Raw genomic sequence first — 20,443 nt, 5'->3', positions numbered from 1 at the left:
AAAATTTACTTCATTAAATCAGTCTTCTCTTTTAGGGAAATATCTTTTTCTATTTTTACCCAGTTTTGAAATCAAGATTCTATTTACTGGCAAATATTCTCTAGAAAAAAAGTCTAATAAATGCTTTCAATTAAAACAAAAAGGTTCCCATACATTTCTTATAATAAAATTACCAAAAATAGATTTAAGAATAAGAAAGGACAATTGCTAATTATTATTCAACTTACAGTAAGGAAGAGTTGGATGAGAAGTCATTCTTCTAACATTATTAATGGCTTTCTTAATCATCTGGTAAAATAGAAAAATTATTTTACAGCCACAATAAAAAGGATTAAACATGTAAATTGTGACAGGAAATTCAAATAACATTCATGTAGTTATTTTTACGTGAGTTCATAACGATCATTATAGGTGCTAAAAATACTAAACATGATAACAGAGATTTAATAGTGCAGCTCTTATATTTGTACATATATTTTGGGCATTACTGACTAAGATCTAAAGATAAATTCCTCTCAAGAATTTAGTCTTCCCTCCTTTCTTGTCAATTCTTTTCTGATCCCATTAAATTTATTATTCAGTAATAATCCTGAATAGTATAAGTTTAAAAGACAGGAGCATGTGAAAATAAAAGAAGATAAAATTAAATAAATTTAAAAACTGATAGTTTGGAACTATGTATTTACTCATTTTAAAGTTATGCTTTGAATAATTTAGCCTGTCAAATAAGAATAAAACAAATACATAAAATTAAAGGAAAACTTTATAGAACATTTCCTATTTATATAGCATCATAACTACAAATATATGTTATCTTAAGTTTGTAGCATCAGTCTCAGGTAGATTTTGTTATTGTTATTCTTTTGGATTTTAAATGGTTCAATTAGCCTAAAGTTGTGGAGAAGGTGGGGAGTTGGTAGGGAGGACAGAGACTAGGCCAGAGAAAAGGTGAGGGATAAAAAAACTGAAACACATATATGGATGCAGTTATACTCCAAAATAGCAGAAGCTAGTCATAATGTTTTTTTTTTTTTTTTGCTATTAATTTTTATCATTTGATAAACTGAAAGGATTAAGAAAATATTTTATCAATTCTCTAGAAAAAATAAAAACCTGCTGCATATGACTTCTGGTTAGTAAACTTCATATTTAAATCCCATGTTCTTCTTAAAGAAATTCTTGAAGGTTCCTATCTTGCTTTTGTCTTCTTTTTAAATATTCACAGGAGAACCATGAGTAAAAAAATACACAAACACAGGTTTAAAAGAGTTTCTGAAAGCGTATGTAGACTATGTAAAATCATTACTTTAGAAGATCCACGTAAAAAAGAACCTTATTCTACTGGTGTCTTTCTGTTGAGGGTAGAGTGAGGCAATCCCAACCCTTATGTTAACAAATCACAATTATTCAAAATAAAAAGATGACCCTCTAAGATTTAGGTAGGAAGAAAATTCAATCCTTAGTGTTATGCCTAGGGTTGATTTCTGTATTACAAAGCTTTGGAGTATAAACACATTTTTCTGAACACCTACTATATGTCCGATACCATTCTAGTTAGAAATCATCAATCTGCAAGGCAGGCAGAATCAAGTTCTCAAACAGCTTAGATTCCAGGGCATATAAAAAAGACAACTTAAGGCAGGGCACGGTGGCTCATGCCTGTAATCCCAGCATTTTGGGAGGCCAAGGCGGGTGCATCACTTGAGGCCAGGAGTTCAAGATCAGCCTAGCCAACACGGCAAAACCTAATCTCTACTAAAAATACAAAAATTAGCTGGGCATGGTAGTGCATGTCTGTAATCCCAGCTACTAGGGAGGGTGAGGCAGGAGAACTGCTTGAACCTAGGGGGTGGAGGTTGCAATGAGCCAAGATTGCGCCACTGCACTAGAGACTGGGCAAAAGAGCGAGACTCCATCTCAAAAAAAAAAAAAAAAAAAAGACAACTAAATAATGAATAATTTCAATAACTGGTAAGTGCTAGGGATGATAAAGATGATAAAATATAAGTTGAGTGGGGGTAGAGTGGGTAGGAGCAAATGCCTTAACTAGGGAAGCCAGGGAAATCTGGGGGGATTTGAGTTGAGATGTGAATGGTAAAACAGAGGGATGCAGCATTTTAAGCAGAAGGGAAGGCAAGGGCTCCTGACATGACCATGAGCTTAATACGTTCAAGAGACAGAAAGAAGCCAGTGTAACTACAGCAAAGAGAATCAGATGTAGAATATAGGGAGGTGAGATGGCAGAAGGTTAAATTCTGCAGGGCCATATTAATGTTATTTAAAAGTTGTATTGGGAAATCTGAAATTTTTTATAAAGTGAGTGACAATCTCGATGTTTTAGAAAACAGTAACTGGCTGCTGCTGTGTAAAGAACAGGAGGAGGAAGAGACCAGCAAGAAAGATGTTACAGGAAAAACTATATTGTAGTCTCTGAAGCTGGAGTTCAAAAAGTGCCTATTAGTCCTATTCACTTCTTTGGCATATTCCCCTTGAGTTCTCCTTTAAAAGATTATAATATCAGTAAGTTTTACAAATGAATTGTAACACACCTGTCAGCTGGAAAAAGAATTTAACCACTACTGAGCCAAATCATTTCATCTGAATAATTACTAGATTGCTTTTCAAGTTCATTTTAATCCTTAAAACACTGCTACTTGAAATCATTGAACTAAGGAGAACAGAAGTCTTTAAAACAAGCTCCACCAAGACACATTTAACAAAGTGACCTAAGTTGAACCACTTGACATTTCTGGATCTCAAGCTTCATCTGAAGAATGTTTAAGTACGAGTAAATAACAACTACAACAGACACTGCAAATTATAAGGTAATATCAACTATAAAGGAACTGCATTAGGTACAAAATATTACAAGGTATTATTAAAGATGACTGAGCCTTTACTTGAACAATTACCCATACTAATTAATGAAAAAAAATATGTATTTTTTGGTCAAGGAAAGCATTCTACAGGACTTATGAAATTCTGAAAAACTATCTAACCTTTTTTTGCTTCTTCTAATCTGTTCATTAGTTCCTATACCCTAAGTAATAATAAAGGAAACTCTTGGAAGTACAAACATGAATCACATCTCTAGGCAATCAGGGTTAAAACAGATCCTCCATCACTACAGAAAAATTATGTTTCAGTTCATCATTATATTGCTTTTTGCTTAACTTAAAAAATTGTGTTGTTTTTGTTAAAAAAAAAATATTTGTCCTGGCATTTAAAAAAGTGGTAATATGGATATAGTTGTTAATTGATATCCATTAAAAGATACCTAGACAAGGGGTTAGCAAACCTTTTTTTATACAGGACTGGATAGCAAATGTTTTGGCTTTATGAATATTTACTTTCTGTTGCAGATACTCAATTCTGCCGCTGTAGTGTGAAGGCATCCACAGACAAAATAGAAACAAATGACTATGGCTGTGTTCCTATAAAACTTTATTTATAAAAAGACACTGAAATCAAGTTTCATGTAATTTTCATGTGTCAAAAAAATACTATGTTTGTTTTTTCAACCACTGAAAAAACAACACGTATACCATTTCACTAAAATGTATACACCATTCTTAGCATATTAGCTACATAAAAACAGGTCATGGGTAGTATTTGATCTATGGGGAATAGCTTGCTGAAGCCTGATCTGAACCATTATGTTTCAAATAATTCTTAATTAAAATATAGCTCTTTGGTTTTCAAGCAAAGTATATTTTTGAAACAATTTGTTATTACCCTTTCAAATGAAAACATACTATTCTTCATTACTAAAATTTACAATTTCCAACATGTAAGACTTACTAAAACTTTAGGAATTAAGAAAAATGTTTTAAATCATCCTTTACCCATTAACCTAAAGGGAAAAAAAAAGTTACATATAACTCAAACTTATTTTTAACTTTACATACCACAGATGCTCCTCTGCCAGTCTGTGTACTACCAAGCCACGGCATGTTGATTGGAGTGCCAGGATTGCTATGTGTATATGGAGTTGTACCTTGAACAGCTGTTAAATCATCACGAGCATGTATAACCAAGAAGTCTTCTGATCTATAAAGGAATGTCAACTAGAATAAAAACAACTCATCATTTCTTTCTTTTTTACACTTGAAAGGTCTAAAATTTGAATTTATAGTTCCCTTTAAAATTAATTTTCTTCAGTTCTTATTCGTAACTCACACACAATGACCTCATACCTGAACAATTTCTGTTCCCTTCACTTACTCTTCTCTCAATTCCCTTATTTAAAGCTCTTGCCACCCCTCATTTAGCATATCAGCTTCTACTCTGCTAACAATCTACAAATTGCTTTAAAGAATCTTTTGAAAGTGATAGTTCAGTAAATATAGTCATTCATACTGCAACATTACTAAATAAAAACAAAGTATGAAGGTACCCTTTGGTTTCCACTTCTATATCATCATCTACCCAAGTGTAGATCTGTGTGGCCAGAATTCCAGAAACATCCAGTTCTTGAACATCATGACTGGAAGCGATTGCTATGCAGTTTCTATTTGCCTGAAAAATAAGTCAAACAGTAATTTTAAAAGAAACAGGCAAAATATGTATATAAGCTGCTTTTGAAAATGGTAGTTTTGTAATGACCTCTAACAGTGAAAACTAAAGTACAAGATATACAGCATTCTTACTTTTAGTGAAATAATAAGCTTCAGTTTGGAGATATGTTTATGTTCTAGGAAAAGTACATCCAATAGAAAGCCAGTATAAATGGCAATACATGCAGCATTTTATTTCCTCTCCTAGTACTGTCTTTCTAGACTGCTAGAATGCTATGATCTTTCTAAGGTTTGCAAAATTCAGGAATGTGGAGGAAGATAGGAGCTCTGTAGGGTACAGAAAGGTGAGGGCAATAAGGAACTCCAAACTAAAAAAATAATTATTAATTATTCAAATAAAACAACTTTCTCCTAAAGCTTTTCAATCTTAGGAAAAAAAAAAAAAAGAAGTGGGAAAGGGTCACAGAAAAAAGGTGTAGGGGCAGAAATATAGTGGGAGAAGTATGCCAGAAAAAGATCACAAATGAAAAGTTGCTAAGATTAAATGACATGACATTTTAAACGCCTGTGAATCAAAAATGTACATCTTGGCTGGGTTCAGTGGCTCACATCTATAATCCTAGCACTTTAGGAGGCTGAAGCAGGCAGATAGCTTGAGCTCAGGAGTTCGAGACTAGCCTGGGCAACATGGCAAAACACTGTCTCTACAAAAAATACAAAAATTAGTTGGGCATGGTGGCATGCACCTGTAGTCCCAGCTACTTGGGAGAATGAGGTGGAAGGATTGCTTGAGCCCAGGAGGTCGAGGCTGCAGTGAGCTGACATTGCACCACAGCACTGGGCACCAGGCATGAGACCCTGTCTCAATAAATAAATAAATAAATAAATAAATAAACGAATGCATGCATATCTTTAAAACAGAAAACAGGAAGATAATGACATCAAAGAGAAAATAGGATTACCATTACTGCTATGTAAGATTCTAATACAAACTATTAAGAAAAAACTGAGATCTTAGAAATAAATGAAAAAATGATATAGCTAGATTATTGGGTGGTAATTCTCCACAGGTCTCCCAAATTCTGCATGTTTTATCAGTGAGTCATGTCTGCCCTTTTTTCTGCAGTATAATTACCAGGATGTTTGTATAACTATCATCTCTCCATCCAGAGCAAAGGGCAAGAATACTTACTATCTATTATAAAAGATTTGGTTTCCCTAAACTCGGTGATCCTCTCCTATAATATAACCTACTATGTGTGTAGGTAAGGTAGGTATCATCTGGCCCTCTTCCCGTCATTCTCTGGAAATTGTGGCTCAGGGAACCAGTGTAAAGCACTGATTTTCTGGTTATTGCTTTTGCTGTTAGACATAAACTGTCGTTTGTCTCTGATCAAAGAATCGTATGTCTTCTAACAGCATCCATTAAACTGTTTAATGGATCAATTAAATGGACTGTTTAAACAATCCACTGCCTGCCTCAAAGAGAACTGTTTCTGTGGCAACTAAAAGAAACAGAAAGGTAACTGTTAGTTTTAATTTAAGGTAAAATCTGAGACCCTTCATAGTTTTCGACACAGGTAGTTCCCAACTAAACAAATGGCAAAAAAAATCTCAATGGCATTTTAAAAAATGCAATTTAAAGTAAAGGTATTATTTCTCAGCTGCAAATTTAGTAAGGATATTAAAAATAGCAAATCGTCCAGGCGCAGTGGCTCGCAACTGTAATCCCAGCACTTTGGGAGGCCGAGGCGGGCGGGTCACGAGGTCAAGAGATCGAGACCATCCTGGCCAACCAACATGGTGAAACCCCGTCTCTACTAAAAATACAAAAATTAGCTGGACGTAGTGGTGCACACCTGTAGTCCCAGATACTTGGGAGGCTGAGGCAGGAAAATCGCTTGAACCTGGCAGGTGGAGGTTGCAGTGAGTCAAGGTTGTGCCACTGCACTCCAGCCCAAGCGACAGAGTGAGACTCCGTCTCAAAATAAAATAAAATAAAATAAATAAATAAAAATATAAAAATAGCAAATCTGGGGAAATAAAAATTAAAAAGGCATATTCATAGACAGTAACCTGTAGACTTTATATATGTGAATAACTATTCATTAACAGTACTTATATATAAACACTCAAGAAGAAAACAACTAGTTTCTTTTATAGTACAGAACATTTTAAATAATATTTTCTTCAAGAAAGAGCAGGTAATGCAGGTATAGATAATAATTTTTTTTTTTTTTTTTTGTAGAGACAGGGTTTCATAATGTTGCCCAGGCTGCTATCAAACTCCTGGTCTCAAGTGATCCTACTGCCTTGGCCTCCCAAAATGTTGGGATGACAGGTGTGAGCAACCACACCTGGCCAATAATTTTGCATTTGACATGTATATATAATATCACGTTACACAGATATTACAACTGGCTAAGGGGCTGACTCCAGATTTGCCTGTTTCACACAGAACTGTTTCTTTGACAACAGAACTGTCTGAAGCAGGCAAATCTGGAATCAGCCCCTTAACCAGTCATTGCTCAATGGTATCTAAGAGGGAAATGAAGTGAAGGACGCAGAACAACAAAGATACTATCCAGAAGAATTCAGAGAAGACAGACATAGCACAGAAAGATAGAAAACCAATTGGTGAAACGATTACTAAATGGGTAATTTTCCTGTATATCACATTTCCCTGTATATATTACAGGGTATGTATCTATATAATATTTAAAAATTATTTTAAATTTATTTATTTTATATATATGTATACAATATCTCCTTTAGGTATCTTCTATGAATACACAAAAAGAAGATACACATATCCTTTAAGTTAATGGAAGGCAAACAAAAGAATAATTAGAAGTCATCAGGAACTACACAGCAAGGCAATTAGGGGAGATAGAAGGGGAAAATGATTAAGACAGATTTCAATCTTGGACTATATTACCTAAGGCCATCTCTTCTGTAAGGAGCATATAGACATCTAAGGAGGATGTTAAGTAGAAATTTAAGAAATACTAAGAAAATACACATGTTCGGCAGCTATTGGAGGTATACATCAAAGAGGGAGAATTTGAGTCACATATAAGCTTAAATCTTACCAAATACCCAGAACCACATTTGACATATTCATAAGGAATATAAAAAACTTTTTCTGTGGGTTAACTACTGTACTACATTGTACAAATCCTAAAAGCGATTGTCTATATATTTGGTACTTCTCTCTGCATAGTAATAAAACATTATGTATTTTATCAGCTACATATCCAAAATCATATAATAACAAAATCACATTATCAAATAATATCATTTTATAAAATAAAAGAAGTATCCAGGTTGCAATTTAAGGAACTGGAAGCAGCTTTGGGAAAGAAATACTGGATAAACTGATAAAACAGAATATATTATCCAACTATAAATACTTAATAAACAAAAGAAGAATGTCTATGTACTTACCTTATTAACAGCAAACGCAGTAATGATATCAGATTCCTTATGAATAATTCTTGCTTTACCTCCAGGATATCCCAAATCTGCTTCTATCTAAATAAAAGGAAACAAAATCCAAAAATGCAGTGATTTTAGTAACAGAACTAATAATATGTGCCTATCTATCAATTAGTACTTCATAAATTATTTTAAGAAACTAGATATTTCAATTCTAAAGGACTATTGTATACGCTAATTATCCCTAAAACAAAGTTTGACAAGGGAAATTTAAATTTCTTCAAACTTGCTTTTTTACACATAAAAAAAACAGCTGATAGAACACACAACTTCATTAAGTGGTTATCCGCCCAAGACACAGTGAAGTAACTTTAAAGGATCAACGCATTCTAACTATTAAAGCAAAATGTATTTACCAAGTTTCTTAGCATTATAATTCTTTAATATTATTTTAAAAAATTTAAAAGGTCAGACAGTCAATATTTTAGGTTTTGCAGACCACAAAGGGTCACTGTTGCAATTTCTTTCAAATCTTTAAAAATTCTCAGCTCATGGGCTATATAGAGGCAGGTGAGATTTGGCCAGCTGGTTGTAGTTAACCTTCAATTTATAGAGAAACCTGAAATCCTGAACAGCAAAGTAACTTGCCCAAGTGAGTAATCATTTTAGTAGCAAAATAAACCACAATTCTATGTACTTTAGATGGGGGACATATATTTGACCTTCTGCTTACTTCAGACAAAGTGTATACATCTTTGGACTTAGAAAAGAACACTATGTAAATTCAACACTTACTAAAATAAGTTGAAAAGAGGAGGCAATTAAAGAGTTGAATTGTTGCCTAATATAGGACATTATTTCATATTATCTTTTTTGTTTTTTGAGATGGAGTCTTGCTCTTGTCACCCAGGCTGGAGGGCAGTGGCCCATAGTCTCAGCTCACTGCAACCTCTGCCTCCCAGGTTCAAGTGATTCTCCTGCCTGAGACTCCCAAGTAGCTGGGATTACAGGCGCCTGCTACCATGCCCGGCTAATTTTTGTATTTTTAGTAGAGACGGGGTTTCACCATTTTGGCCAGGCTGGTCTCAAACTCCAGAGCTCAGGTGATTTGGCGGCCCTGGCCTCCCAAAGTGCTGGGATTACAGGCGTAAGCTACCATGCCTGGTCATCCTAACTTTCAATCTTTTAAAATTAATTACGTTCACAGACTTACTGTGAAACACATACATTATTTGAAATCAGCATACAATAAATTTACTTCCTGCAAAATTTTGATAGAAATATCACCAATGCCTGGCCATTGACCACAGAACTGATCAGAATATGCAGTGTTTTAAAAACAGTAACTAAGGTCAGGCATGGTGGCTCATGCCTGTAATCCCAGCACTTTCAGAGGCTGAGACAGGTGGATCACTTGAGGTCAGGAGTGCAAGAGCAGCCTGGCCAACATGGAGAAAACCTGCCTCTACTAAAATACTAAAATTAGCTGGGCGTGATGGTGCGCGTCTGTAATCCCAGCTACTTGGGTGGCTGAGGCAAGAGAATCGCTTGAACCCAGGAGGCAGAGACTGCAGTAAGCCGAGATTGAGCCATTGCACTCCAGCCCAGGCAACAGAACAAGACCCTGTCTCAAAAAAATAAATAAATAAATAAAATGAAGGCAATTAAGATGAGTGTTCAATTGGAAAGCTGAAAGAGACTTACAAGATAACCAAACCAAAATACCCCTACGGAAACAAAAATCAGTCACCATATATAAAGAGCCAAATATATTCTAATCTAAAGTATAATTTACTTATGAAGAATTTCAGTATTCGCTGAACATTCTGGTTGACTTGAGGATCAACTTGTCTTCTAAGGGAAGTCTCAGCTCTGACTACAAAAGGCTGATCATCTGTTAATGATGTACATAACAAATTCCATAATTTTATGACAAAATTCCAACTTACCTACCAATCTGCCTCGTATCTCAAGTATACTAAATGTTCATTCTTAGGTTTTGAAGAAATTGGCGACAGAGAAAGATGATGGCTCCATGGAATAGAGGGATGTGCTACTTGCTGGTTATGGTAGGATGGGGGGATCATACCAGTTTCACCTGGGGAATTTTTTTAAACTTTACATGTATGGGAGGAAAGCTCCTGCAGGTATGAACTTCAGAAAACCTTTCTCTATGTAGGAATACATTCCTGTCCTCATTATTTACTAAGAACATTGTTTCTCAATAAGGTAGTGTCAAGATAACCTGAATAACAGTCAACTGAGGTGACTTTTTTTTTCTTTTTTAAATACAAAGACTCTGAACCCCATGTCAGATACATAATCAGAACGTCATGAGGGTGGGTCAAAGAAATGGTGGTATCTCAGAAGTCTTAGATTAAATTTGTGAATGACCATAAGTGGCAGAAGGTAAGACTGGAGATAAAGGTAGAAGTTCAGCTCCTGCAGGGCCTTAAAAGAAATAATAAAGAGTTCACATCCTGTTCTAAGTCAGAGAAACCATTGGTGGATTTTGAAAAGTCTGGCTATTGTGAGACAAAACATAAAGAGTTTGAGAATGACTGCCAGCAAACCAGTTAAAAGGCAACTACAGTAGCTGAAGTGAGAGATCATAGTGGATTGGATTAGGGAAGTAGGAATGGTGACAGTGATAAGTGTTTGGAATTGGGATACATTTTGTTAATGGGCTGTAATCATAGTCTGAGTAAAAGAAGGAAAGAAAAAGGATGAATCCTAGTTATCAGGCCTGACAGCTGGGTGAGTAAAGGTACCATTTACTGAGATGGACATAAGTGAAGGAAACAGTGGGGAGTAGGTTTGCAGCAGTCAATGTCTGGATTCAGGAAATTAGTTGGGACTAGAGAGATTAGAGAGTTGTCAGTATACAGATTATATTAATATTTAAATCGTGAGATAACCCAAGGAGAGAATAAAGATAGAAAAGATAAAAAGTTAGAGAACTGAATTCTGGGGCAACCAATATTTCAAGGACCGGAAAAAGACAATTCAGTAGTTATCAATTAGCTAACATAAGAAATAGAAGAGTTTGATATTATGGAAACTAAGTGAGGAAACAATTTTAGAAAAATGTTATGGGTCAACACTACCAAATGATTATTAAGAAGTTGAATCATATGAAGACAGATAATTGACTACTAAATTTAGTATATTGGAAGTCAATGGTGACCATGTCTATGACAATCTCAGTGGAGTGCGCTGGAAATAATAACTAAATTAGAGAGAATGTGATATCTGGTGAATAAGAAGCGGAGTCCACCGGGAAAGGATCATAGAGACATTCAACGGAATTGATAATGTTTTATTTCTTAAGCTGGGTGGTTTGTTTACAGTGTTTTAACATTATTGCTTAAATCTTGAATGACTTTATAGGCAACTCTAAGTGAATTTTGCTATATTGGAGACTAGAGAAATGGAGTATTTTTTAAAGGCAAAACATTAAAATATATTTGCTCATGCTAATGAGAATAATTTGAGAGAGGTAAACATTTACTGATGAGGAGAGAGGGAGATGGGCTTCAGTTATTAAGAACTGAAGACAAGTCCTCCGGTAGGTGAAAGCAGGTAAGATCTGTGCACAAGTGAAAGATCTGCTCTTGAATAAAAGGGTGACAGTTCACTCACTGTTAAAGGAGGCAGAAGAAAATATCTGCATATAGAGCAGAAATTAGATGATGATGGGCAGGTTAGGCTAAATCACTGCTGACTGCACTTATTTTAAAAAACAGCAAAATATATTGATATGTGGGGAGTGGGAAACAAATACTGGAAGTTTGAGGAAATGGAAAAAGTATGAAAATGAAAATGAAAAAACAAATTTGCTATAGAGCAATTTATTATGACTGCAGGGTAAGTTTTATGTTAATTTGGGATTTGTGCTATTTAAAGTGAGGCAAGCTCCAGGGTTTGTGCTTTTCCTCCAAACATGTTCAGCTGCTTGAGTGCAGGCACAGAATAGGACAAAGAGTTGGGGTTAAGCAGATTTGGGAATTTTCAAGGGAAGTATAGTGTAGGAAGAACAGAGATAAGGATGTTTGCAAGTGATTGACTGATTCCATGATGGATCATGAAATCTAAGCTGGGGAAGGGAAGGAAGCAGGAACATGATACAGTCAGCCAAAAACAGAGACGGAACTTGCGTGTGCTATGAACATAATTTTATTTGTTAAAGGCCTCACAACATAACATTATATTTAAAAAAAATCACAATGAATATGGTCTCAAAAGATCTCCTAAAGTTTCAAGTCACACTTTGTAAAGATGCCATGCTTTGATTGGGCTGGATATGTGAGGAAAAAAGAATCCAAATATTAATGCTAAGAGATTTAAAGAGATTATGCAGATCAAAAACTAAACACAGAATTGCTATATGATCTAGCAATTCCACTTCTGTATATACCCCAAAAAACTGAAAGCAGAGACTGAGATATTTGTATATCAATGTTCATAGCACCATCATTCACAATAACCAAAACAGACACAACTTTGCCATTTAAAAAACTTCAGGATTCTACCAAACACTTCAGAAATAACATCAATTCTATAAAAATTCTTCCCAAAAATTAAAGAGGAGAGAATCTTCATCAATTCATTCTAAGAGTCTAGCATTAATCTGAGACCAACAAAAACAACATTGTAAGAAAACTACAAACTAATATCCTTCATGAACACAGATGTAAAAATTCTTAAAATTTTATCAAATGTAACTATATATATAAAAAGGATAACACATCATGACCAAGTATAGCTTATGCTGGGAATACTAGATTGGTTTAACATTTTAAAAAAATTCATTAACCTATCATATTAAAAAAGAAAAAAGCATGATCATCTCAATAGTAGGCAAAAAAAAATCATTTGATAAAAATCTGACATCCTTTTCTTATTAAAAACTCTTAACAAAGTAGGAATGCAAAGAAACGTCCTCAAACTTATAAAGGACATCTACAACAAACCTAAAGGAAACATTTTACTTAATAATAAAAGACTGTTTTCCCCAAGATCAGAAACAAGGTAATAATGTCTGCTGGTGATCGCTTCTATTCAACACTGGACTGGAAGTTCTAAGTCAGAGTGATAAGGCGCAAAAAAAAAAAAAAAAAAAGAAAGAAAAGAAAAGAAAAGAACTTAGATGAAGAATATATTTGAAGGACTTATAACACATGACTTCAAGATTTATTATAAGGTTATAGTGATAAAGACAGTGAGCTATTATCATAAAGATGGATCAATGGCCCAAAATACACTCCAGAATTAGACCTACACATCTGCGTCAGTTTTGAAAAGGTGAAAGAGATAGTTTAGTGAAAGAAAAGATAATCTTTTCAACAAATAATGCTGTAAATACAGATGCAAAAACAACAACAGTAACAAAGAACTGAGGTCTATACTTCACACCATGTAAACAAATTAACTTGAAATGTATTATAGACCTAAATGTAATACTAAAACTCTAAAACACTTAGAATAGGAGAAAGTCTTTGTGATCTTAGGCTAGGCAAAGATTTCTTAAATACAACACCAAAAGAAAATGAATAACCAGAACTAATACATTAGACATCATCAAAATTAGAACTTCTGCACATCAAAAGAACTTGTGGCCAGCTGCAGTAGTTCACGCCGCTCTTCCCAGCACTTTAGGAGGCCAAGGTGGGCAGATCACTTGAGGCCAGGAGTTCGAGACCAGCCTGGGCAACATGGTGAAATCCACTCTACTCACCTACTAAAAACACAAAAATTAGCCAGGTGTGGTAGTGCACACCTGAGAATGGCTTGTACCTGGGAGGTGGAGATTACAGTAAGCCAAGATCACACCACTGCACTCCAGCCTAGGCAACAGAGCAAGACTTTGTTTAAAAATAAATAAATAAAATGAAAGCACTTTGTAAAGAGAATGAAAAGACAAGCCACAGAATAAGAGAAAATATTTGCAAATCACATTTCTGATAAATGATTTTTATCCAGAACATACAAATAACTGTTAAAACTGAATTAAGAAAACAAGCAACCTAATACAAAATAAACACAACATTTGAAGGCAATTTATGCAGATAGACAAATGGCAAATAAGCATGTGGTAAGATGCTCGATGCAAATTAAAACCACAATGAACTACTACTACATACCTACTAGAATGGTTAAAATGAAAATATAGACTACATCAACTGTTGGTAAGAATGTAAGGCAAGGCTGGGCATGGTGGGTCACACCTGTAATCCCAGCACTTCAGGAGGGTGAGGTGGGAAGATTGCTTGAGCCCAGAAGTTTGAGACCAGCCTGCGCAATATGGAGAAACCCCACCTCTACAAAAAATAAAAATGAGCTGGGCATGGTGATGCATGCGTGTAGTCCCAGCGGCTCAGAAGGCTGAGGCAAGAGGACTGCTTGAGCCCGGGAGGTCGAGGCTGCAGTGAGCCATAATCACACTACTGCACCCAGTCTGGGAGACACAGTGAGACCCTGCCTTAAAAAAAAAAAAAAAAAAAAAAAATAGAATGGGATTCTGTACACCACCCACTGAGAATGTACCTAAATGGTACAACCACCTTGGAAAATATTTGAATAGTTTCATAAAACGTTTAACATACACCTACCACATGATCCAGTCTTTCCACACCTAGGCATTTACACAAGAGAAATGAAAGCATTTTTCCATACAATGTGACTTGTGCATGAATATTCAAAGCAGCCTTATTTGGAATAGGTCCAAAATAAAATCAGCTCAAGTGTTCATTAACAGGTAAACTATGGTATATCCATATAATGTAATAAGCATCATAATAAAAAGGAATGAACTACTAAAACACACAACATAGATCAATCTTGAAATAATTATGCTAAGTCAACAGACACAGACTATAAACCAAAAATGACGTATTATATGATTCTATTTACATAAAATTCCAGAAAACAACAAATTAATCTTTAACGCCAGGAAAAAATTCGGTAGTTGCTTGGGGAAGAGGGCACAGGTGAGACAGAAAAAGAAGGGAGGGATTAAATCCTGGGGACTGATGGATATAATCATTATCCTGGTTGTGGTGATGGTTTCGCTAGTGTATACACATGCCAAAATTGAACAAGTTTTACACTTTAAATATATGTAGTTATTTTAGGTCAGGCATATATTATAAAGTTTTTTAAAAAACTATATAGCAGTGGGCTTGGAAAATGCTGGCCAAAATGATGTTAACCCACCCCTCAAAAAGACTGCATTTTGACATGATGTCAAGTCAAGCATGAAGATGACTATAGAAATACAACATTGATTAACATTTTATAAACAGTATCAAAAGAAAAATGTTTGCATAAGAATTCCTGATATGTGGTTGGGTGCAGTGTCTCATGCCTGTAATCCCAGCACTTTGGGGGACGCCAAGGCAGGTGGATCACCTGAGGTTGGGAGTTCAAGACCAGCCTGACCAACATGGAGAAACCCTGTCTCTATTAAAAATACAAAAATTAGCTGGGCGTGGTGGCACATGCCTGTAATCCCAGCTACTCGGGAGGCTGAGGCAGGAGAATTGCTTGAACCTGGGAGGTGCAGGTTGCAGTAGGCTGAGATTGTGCCATGCACTCCAGCCTGGGCCACAAGAGCAAAACTCTGTCTTCAGAAAAAAAAAAAAAAAAAAAAAAAAAAAAAATTCCTGATAATGTGTAGACAGTGACAGTAGTAAGTAATCATCAATACCCAGGCAAGGAAAATTGTTAATTGATTAAAAGTTTGAATTATATTCCCTCAAAACCCCCAAAGGCCACTAGAAATTTTCAAAGTATGAATCACATATACTTATTTTGTAAAAGTTTTAGTTATAAAATACACCTGATATCAAATCAGGCTTTTTAAGTAATTGCACAGAATTATTTCTCCTATTTTACCAAAGGACTCCCGTTGGAAAGAATGAGAGGTAGAAATTAGTAACTTTAACAATTTTTTTGAGAAATTTTTCACTTAAAAATCACTGCTGAGATTGTTTTAATATGAGAATATGAAAAACATGAGTTAAATATCAACCTCATAAAGTCACAGTTGAGTTGGCCAGGCGTGATGGCTCACGCCTATAATCCCAGCACTCTGGGAGGCCAAGGCGGGTGGATCACCTGAGGTCAGGAGTTTGACATCAGCCTGGCCCACATGGCAAAACCCTGTCTCTACTAAAAAAAAAAAAAAAAAAAATTAGCCCGGTGTGGTCGTGGCTGCCTACAATCCCAGCTACTAGGGAGGCTGAAGCAGGAGAATCACTTGAACCTGGGCGGCAGAGGTTGCAGTGAGCTAAGACTGTGCCACTTCGCTCCAGCCTGGGCAAAAGAGTGAAACTCTGTCTCAAAAATAAAATAAAATAAAGTCATAGTTGAATATGCAATCACAGAACACCTAGGAGTTATTTCATAATTATACAGATTCTCATCTTTTGTGCTTTGATTCTCAAGTATCATGAGTACTTACTATGTACCCTTAAGGCACTTTGCTACATGCTGTTGCTACCAGTAAAATAAACGCTATGTAACAGTATTTACTATATTTTTAGGAATTAGTATCATAGGAGAGAATTTTAACTTCAAAAGTGATACTTGTAGAATTAAAATACTACTAAACAATTGCTTTTGTAATCACATGTATTAAGAACTTTAGTTATATTTACTCAGAAAAATTTGTAGCCAAAACAAGATACATTCAACTCTCTTTAAAATTGCATTCTCTTATCTAACAAAACAGAAATCACTTTTACAACTGCAGTATTTAAGTTGTTAAAATAAAAGGAGAATAATCTGAGGGAACAATACTTTAAATCCATTGGAAACAAAGACCAGTTTAAAACTAAAATGCAAATGCTTTGTTCTTTTGTGAAAGAATGCAATTTCTAATTTCAGTTGAATGATATTTTGTACCTTATTGATGTTTGGCTCCTCCATCATAGAATTTTTGATGGTTTCACTGTTGTCCTCTAATGACTTCATCAAGAAAGAATAACCACATGACAAAGAGTAAAGACGACATGTAACACGCAAATACTGGGGATTGTTTAAATGTTATATTTTAAACCAAATTTACTAGAAAAGAACACTATATAGAGTTATTCTTAAAATTTCATACAACTTATAAGAAGCATGTGCATGGTTAGGGGATAAGCAACACTTAATCCCTCAGAACTCATTAACTACCACTATAATTTTTATTCTATCCCTAAGAAGTTTTTACTCAATTTCGAAATGTTGACATTAAAGCATGATTGAAACCAAAGTACTTTATATTAAAATAATCAGAGCTACTGGTGTCAGAGCACTATCAACAAAGTTGAATTATTCTCTTACTCACTGCTATGTCTTATCTCCACATCTGAACCTTCAGGAAAATCTCTTGATTAGAAAATTTCAATTTCTACATTTTTATAATTCTCTTCCACTGATGAAGCCAGAAACAGTCAATAAATTGCTTGGAAGCACATATACTTCTTAAAAGGGAATAGCAGTACTTGTTAAAGAAAGAGTTGTTCCAAGACTTTTAGTTCTTCTCAGAAAGTTCAACAAAACAAAACAAAAAAACAGAAAAAGGAATTGGGAACAATGATGGGAGTTGTCAAGTCCCAAGTTTTTATTAAGAATGACTTAATCTAATTGCAGTTGTCTGTACTTTCTATTTAAATACAAAGAGAGAAGACATTCTATTTTAAAACACATGTACCAGTAAACCTTACTATACAGGAAAAGAAAAGATCTGTGAAAACCAGGATTTTAGGGTCAGATGAAGAAACTGTAAATAAAATTTCATTTTCAAACACATAAATAAAGAAAGAGCAGTTCTCAGAATACTCTCCCATCACCTGCTATCCAAAATACAGGGCCTGTCATATATGTATCTCTTAACCACCTGGAAAATCACGTGACTTCAATTAAACTATTTAAGTATAATCATCATTTTAGAAAAATAAGAGATGGAAGGTGATTTTGTTAATACTAAAAATAGACTAGTAAACTTTCCAGTAAAGATTAATTTTACACAAACTCTATAAAGATTCTATTTAATTCCATTCAAATCTATGCTTTACTATACAACATTTTTCTTTTCATATTCGTTATCAAAAAGACGCTATTTTTAAGAGTATCACTATCAAGAATAAAACAACAAAGCAATAACAACAAACTTTTAATAACTACAATTAATTGTGTCAAGGTTTAAATAAATTTATCAAAACACTGCAAAGTAAGGGCTATCATAGTCATTTTGAATTAAAAAAACAAAATTCAAAGAAAACATTTAGCTTAATGATAGTCACAAAACTGTCAGTCTAACATTCATGTTCATGCTTCTGATTAAAATTACAATAAAAATAATTTTAAAAATTTCTTGAGATATCATGAAACTCCAAAGAATAACAGAAATTTTAAAATGTGTAGTTATATTTATTATTTGCTACGTTTATGTATTCTGGCTTGATTATACTACTCTATTTCCTTAATGATTCTATTCCTGGATCAACTAGACAATATAATGGTTCAATAGTTTCTTTGTATTGTTTTCAGAACTACTTCATTTCCCAAATACCCAAACATATCAGCAGTAGAAAAATAAGATTTTTGTAAGATTAGTCAAATATATCAATTTTTTTTTTTAAAAAAAGATCAAATAAACAAATGAAATACATTCATGTTTGTCTAAATTTCAATATTATACAAAGGCACTCAGGTCAAAGTTCTTCTAAGTCAGCAAGAATACTACACACTATTTCCCGACTTGGTTGATTCGAATACATTTACAAAATGAGGCAAATAGTAAATAATAGCATATACAGTTTCCACTTAAAATTGGTGCTTAAACTGAGAGACAATGAGATACATATGTAATTTTCCTTTAAGGCAGAAAGGTTAGATGTCATCTTGCTTTTTGCTTGTCTATTGTGAAACCATTCAATTTATTTCTTCAACTGAAGTATCTTCAGTGTTTCCTCCAACTTCAAAAACTGTACAAAGCTTGCTTTCAGACTAGTTCAGTGCTACGCAAAATGTGGTTCACATACCAAATGTCAGTTCTGAACTCTTTGTTATCAGTCCAGGAGACAAAAATAATTGACTACATCACTATGTCTACTGTTTAGTTCACCTGAACTTTTTAGTAACAAAACTTCTCAAATGAAAGAAGCAAGTTCCCCATATCATGAAACTGGTACTTATTACTAGCACTAAACTAAATGACCAAAAAAAAAAAAAAAAAAAAACCATTATGATAATATCAAGGTATAAGCAACCAGTTACAGTATAGGTTAATTTGGGTTTGTAAAATTTCATTAATTTAAGCATAATCCACAGAAAAGAAAATGTACATATTTAAAAAGTTGGCTGGGTGCAGTGGCTCAAGCCTGTAATCTCAGCACTTTGGGAGGCCAAGGCAGGTAGATTGCCTGAGCTCAGGAATTCAAGACCACCCTGGGCAATATGGTGAAACCCTGTCTCTACCAAAAATACAAAAAATCAGCTGGGCATGGTGGCATGCATCTGTGGTCCCAGCTACTTGGGAGGCTGAGGTGGGAGGATTGCTTGAGCCTGGGAGGGAGAGGTTGCAGTGAGCTGAAATGGTGCCACTGTACTCCAACCTGAGTGACAGAGACCCCGTCTCAAAAAAAATACATACATAAAATAAAAATTTTTCAGTATATAAACCCAGTTACAATTAAACTTCTAAGATAGACTTCTTTTAATTGTCACATGAAAAATCATAGAAAATTTCTATCTTGTCTCTTAAATTGATGATCATGACAATTCAAAATACAAGAAACAAGATGCGGAATCTTAAACATTTTTTTCAAGGAAAAAAGTCCCATTTTAATTTGAATTAAATTAAATTGATTTATGAAAATACTGCCCCCTTCTAAATTACACTTTTCTAAGCATTAATTGCCTATGTTTATCATATAAAATCTGTAAAATACATCTCATTTTAATGGTTACATAATAATATAAAAGACTTCAATAATAAAATAGTAAACAGGTTTTAACTTATACAGACCTCATTTAGACACCGTTTCTTTGTGAATATATTTTTGATAAAGGTTTCCTGAATTTCTTCCTGCTTCACCAAATACTGCCAAAGCCTCTTCACAGACAGTGCCAGATGGTGTTTGGATCTACAGAGAGAGACAGCAAATTTAATTATAAACCTCAGAAATTTCTGATTAACTTGACAACAATTCCTTGGTGCCATATAAATGTTTATTATAATAAGTTAACTGCAATCAGACTATATGATTGGAGGCAGATCATATCACCAACCTTTTCCTTAAAGGCTTTGTGGACCATATGGTCTCTGCCACAACTACTCAAGTCTGATACTGTACAGGTAAAGTATCTCTTATCTAAAATGCTTGCGACCAGAAGTATTTTGAATTTCATCTATTTTCAGATTTAGAAATATTTGAATATATATGTCTAAATTAAAAATTCATTTATGTTTCATATACATCTTACATGCATAATCT

General features: G+C 34.3%; 1 protein-coding gene across 11 annotated transcripts in view; it reads right to left on the bottom strand.

Moving 5' to 3' along the window:
• Positions 1 to 20,443, bottom strand: part of DMXL1 (Dmx like 1) — a 175,054-nt gene that overhangs the window by 24,605 nt on the left and 130,006 nt on the right. For 7 of the 11 annotated variants that reach the window (XM_031666421.1, XM_003900023.5, XM_021939612.2 and 4 more), the window contains 6 exons: positions 19,975 to 20,092; positions 16,863 to 16,925; positions 7,965 to 8,051; positions 4,397 to 4,518; positions 3,909 to 4,050; positions 228 to 288 (listed from right to left, as the gene is read on the bottom strand). In XM_031666421.1, the coding sequence (XP_031522281.1) occupies positions 228 to 288; positions 3,909 to 4,050; positions 4,397 to 4,518; positions 7,965 to 8,051; positions 16,863 to 16,925; positions 19,975 to 20,092 (593 nt within the window). The other 4 variants (XM_021939615.2, XM_003900022.4, XM_031666423.1 and 1 more) reach the window with 2 other exon arrangements.

This window comes from Papio anubis, chromosome 5 (genome assembly GCF_008728515.1).
Source record: "Papio anubis isolate 15944 chromosome 5, Panubis1.0, whole genome shotgun sequence".
NCBI classification, from domain to species: Eukaryota; Metazoa; Chordata; class Mammalia; order Primates; family Cercopithecidae; genus Papio; species Papio anubis.
This window is presented reverse-complemented; position numbering and strand designations above follow the sequence as displayed.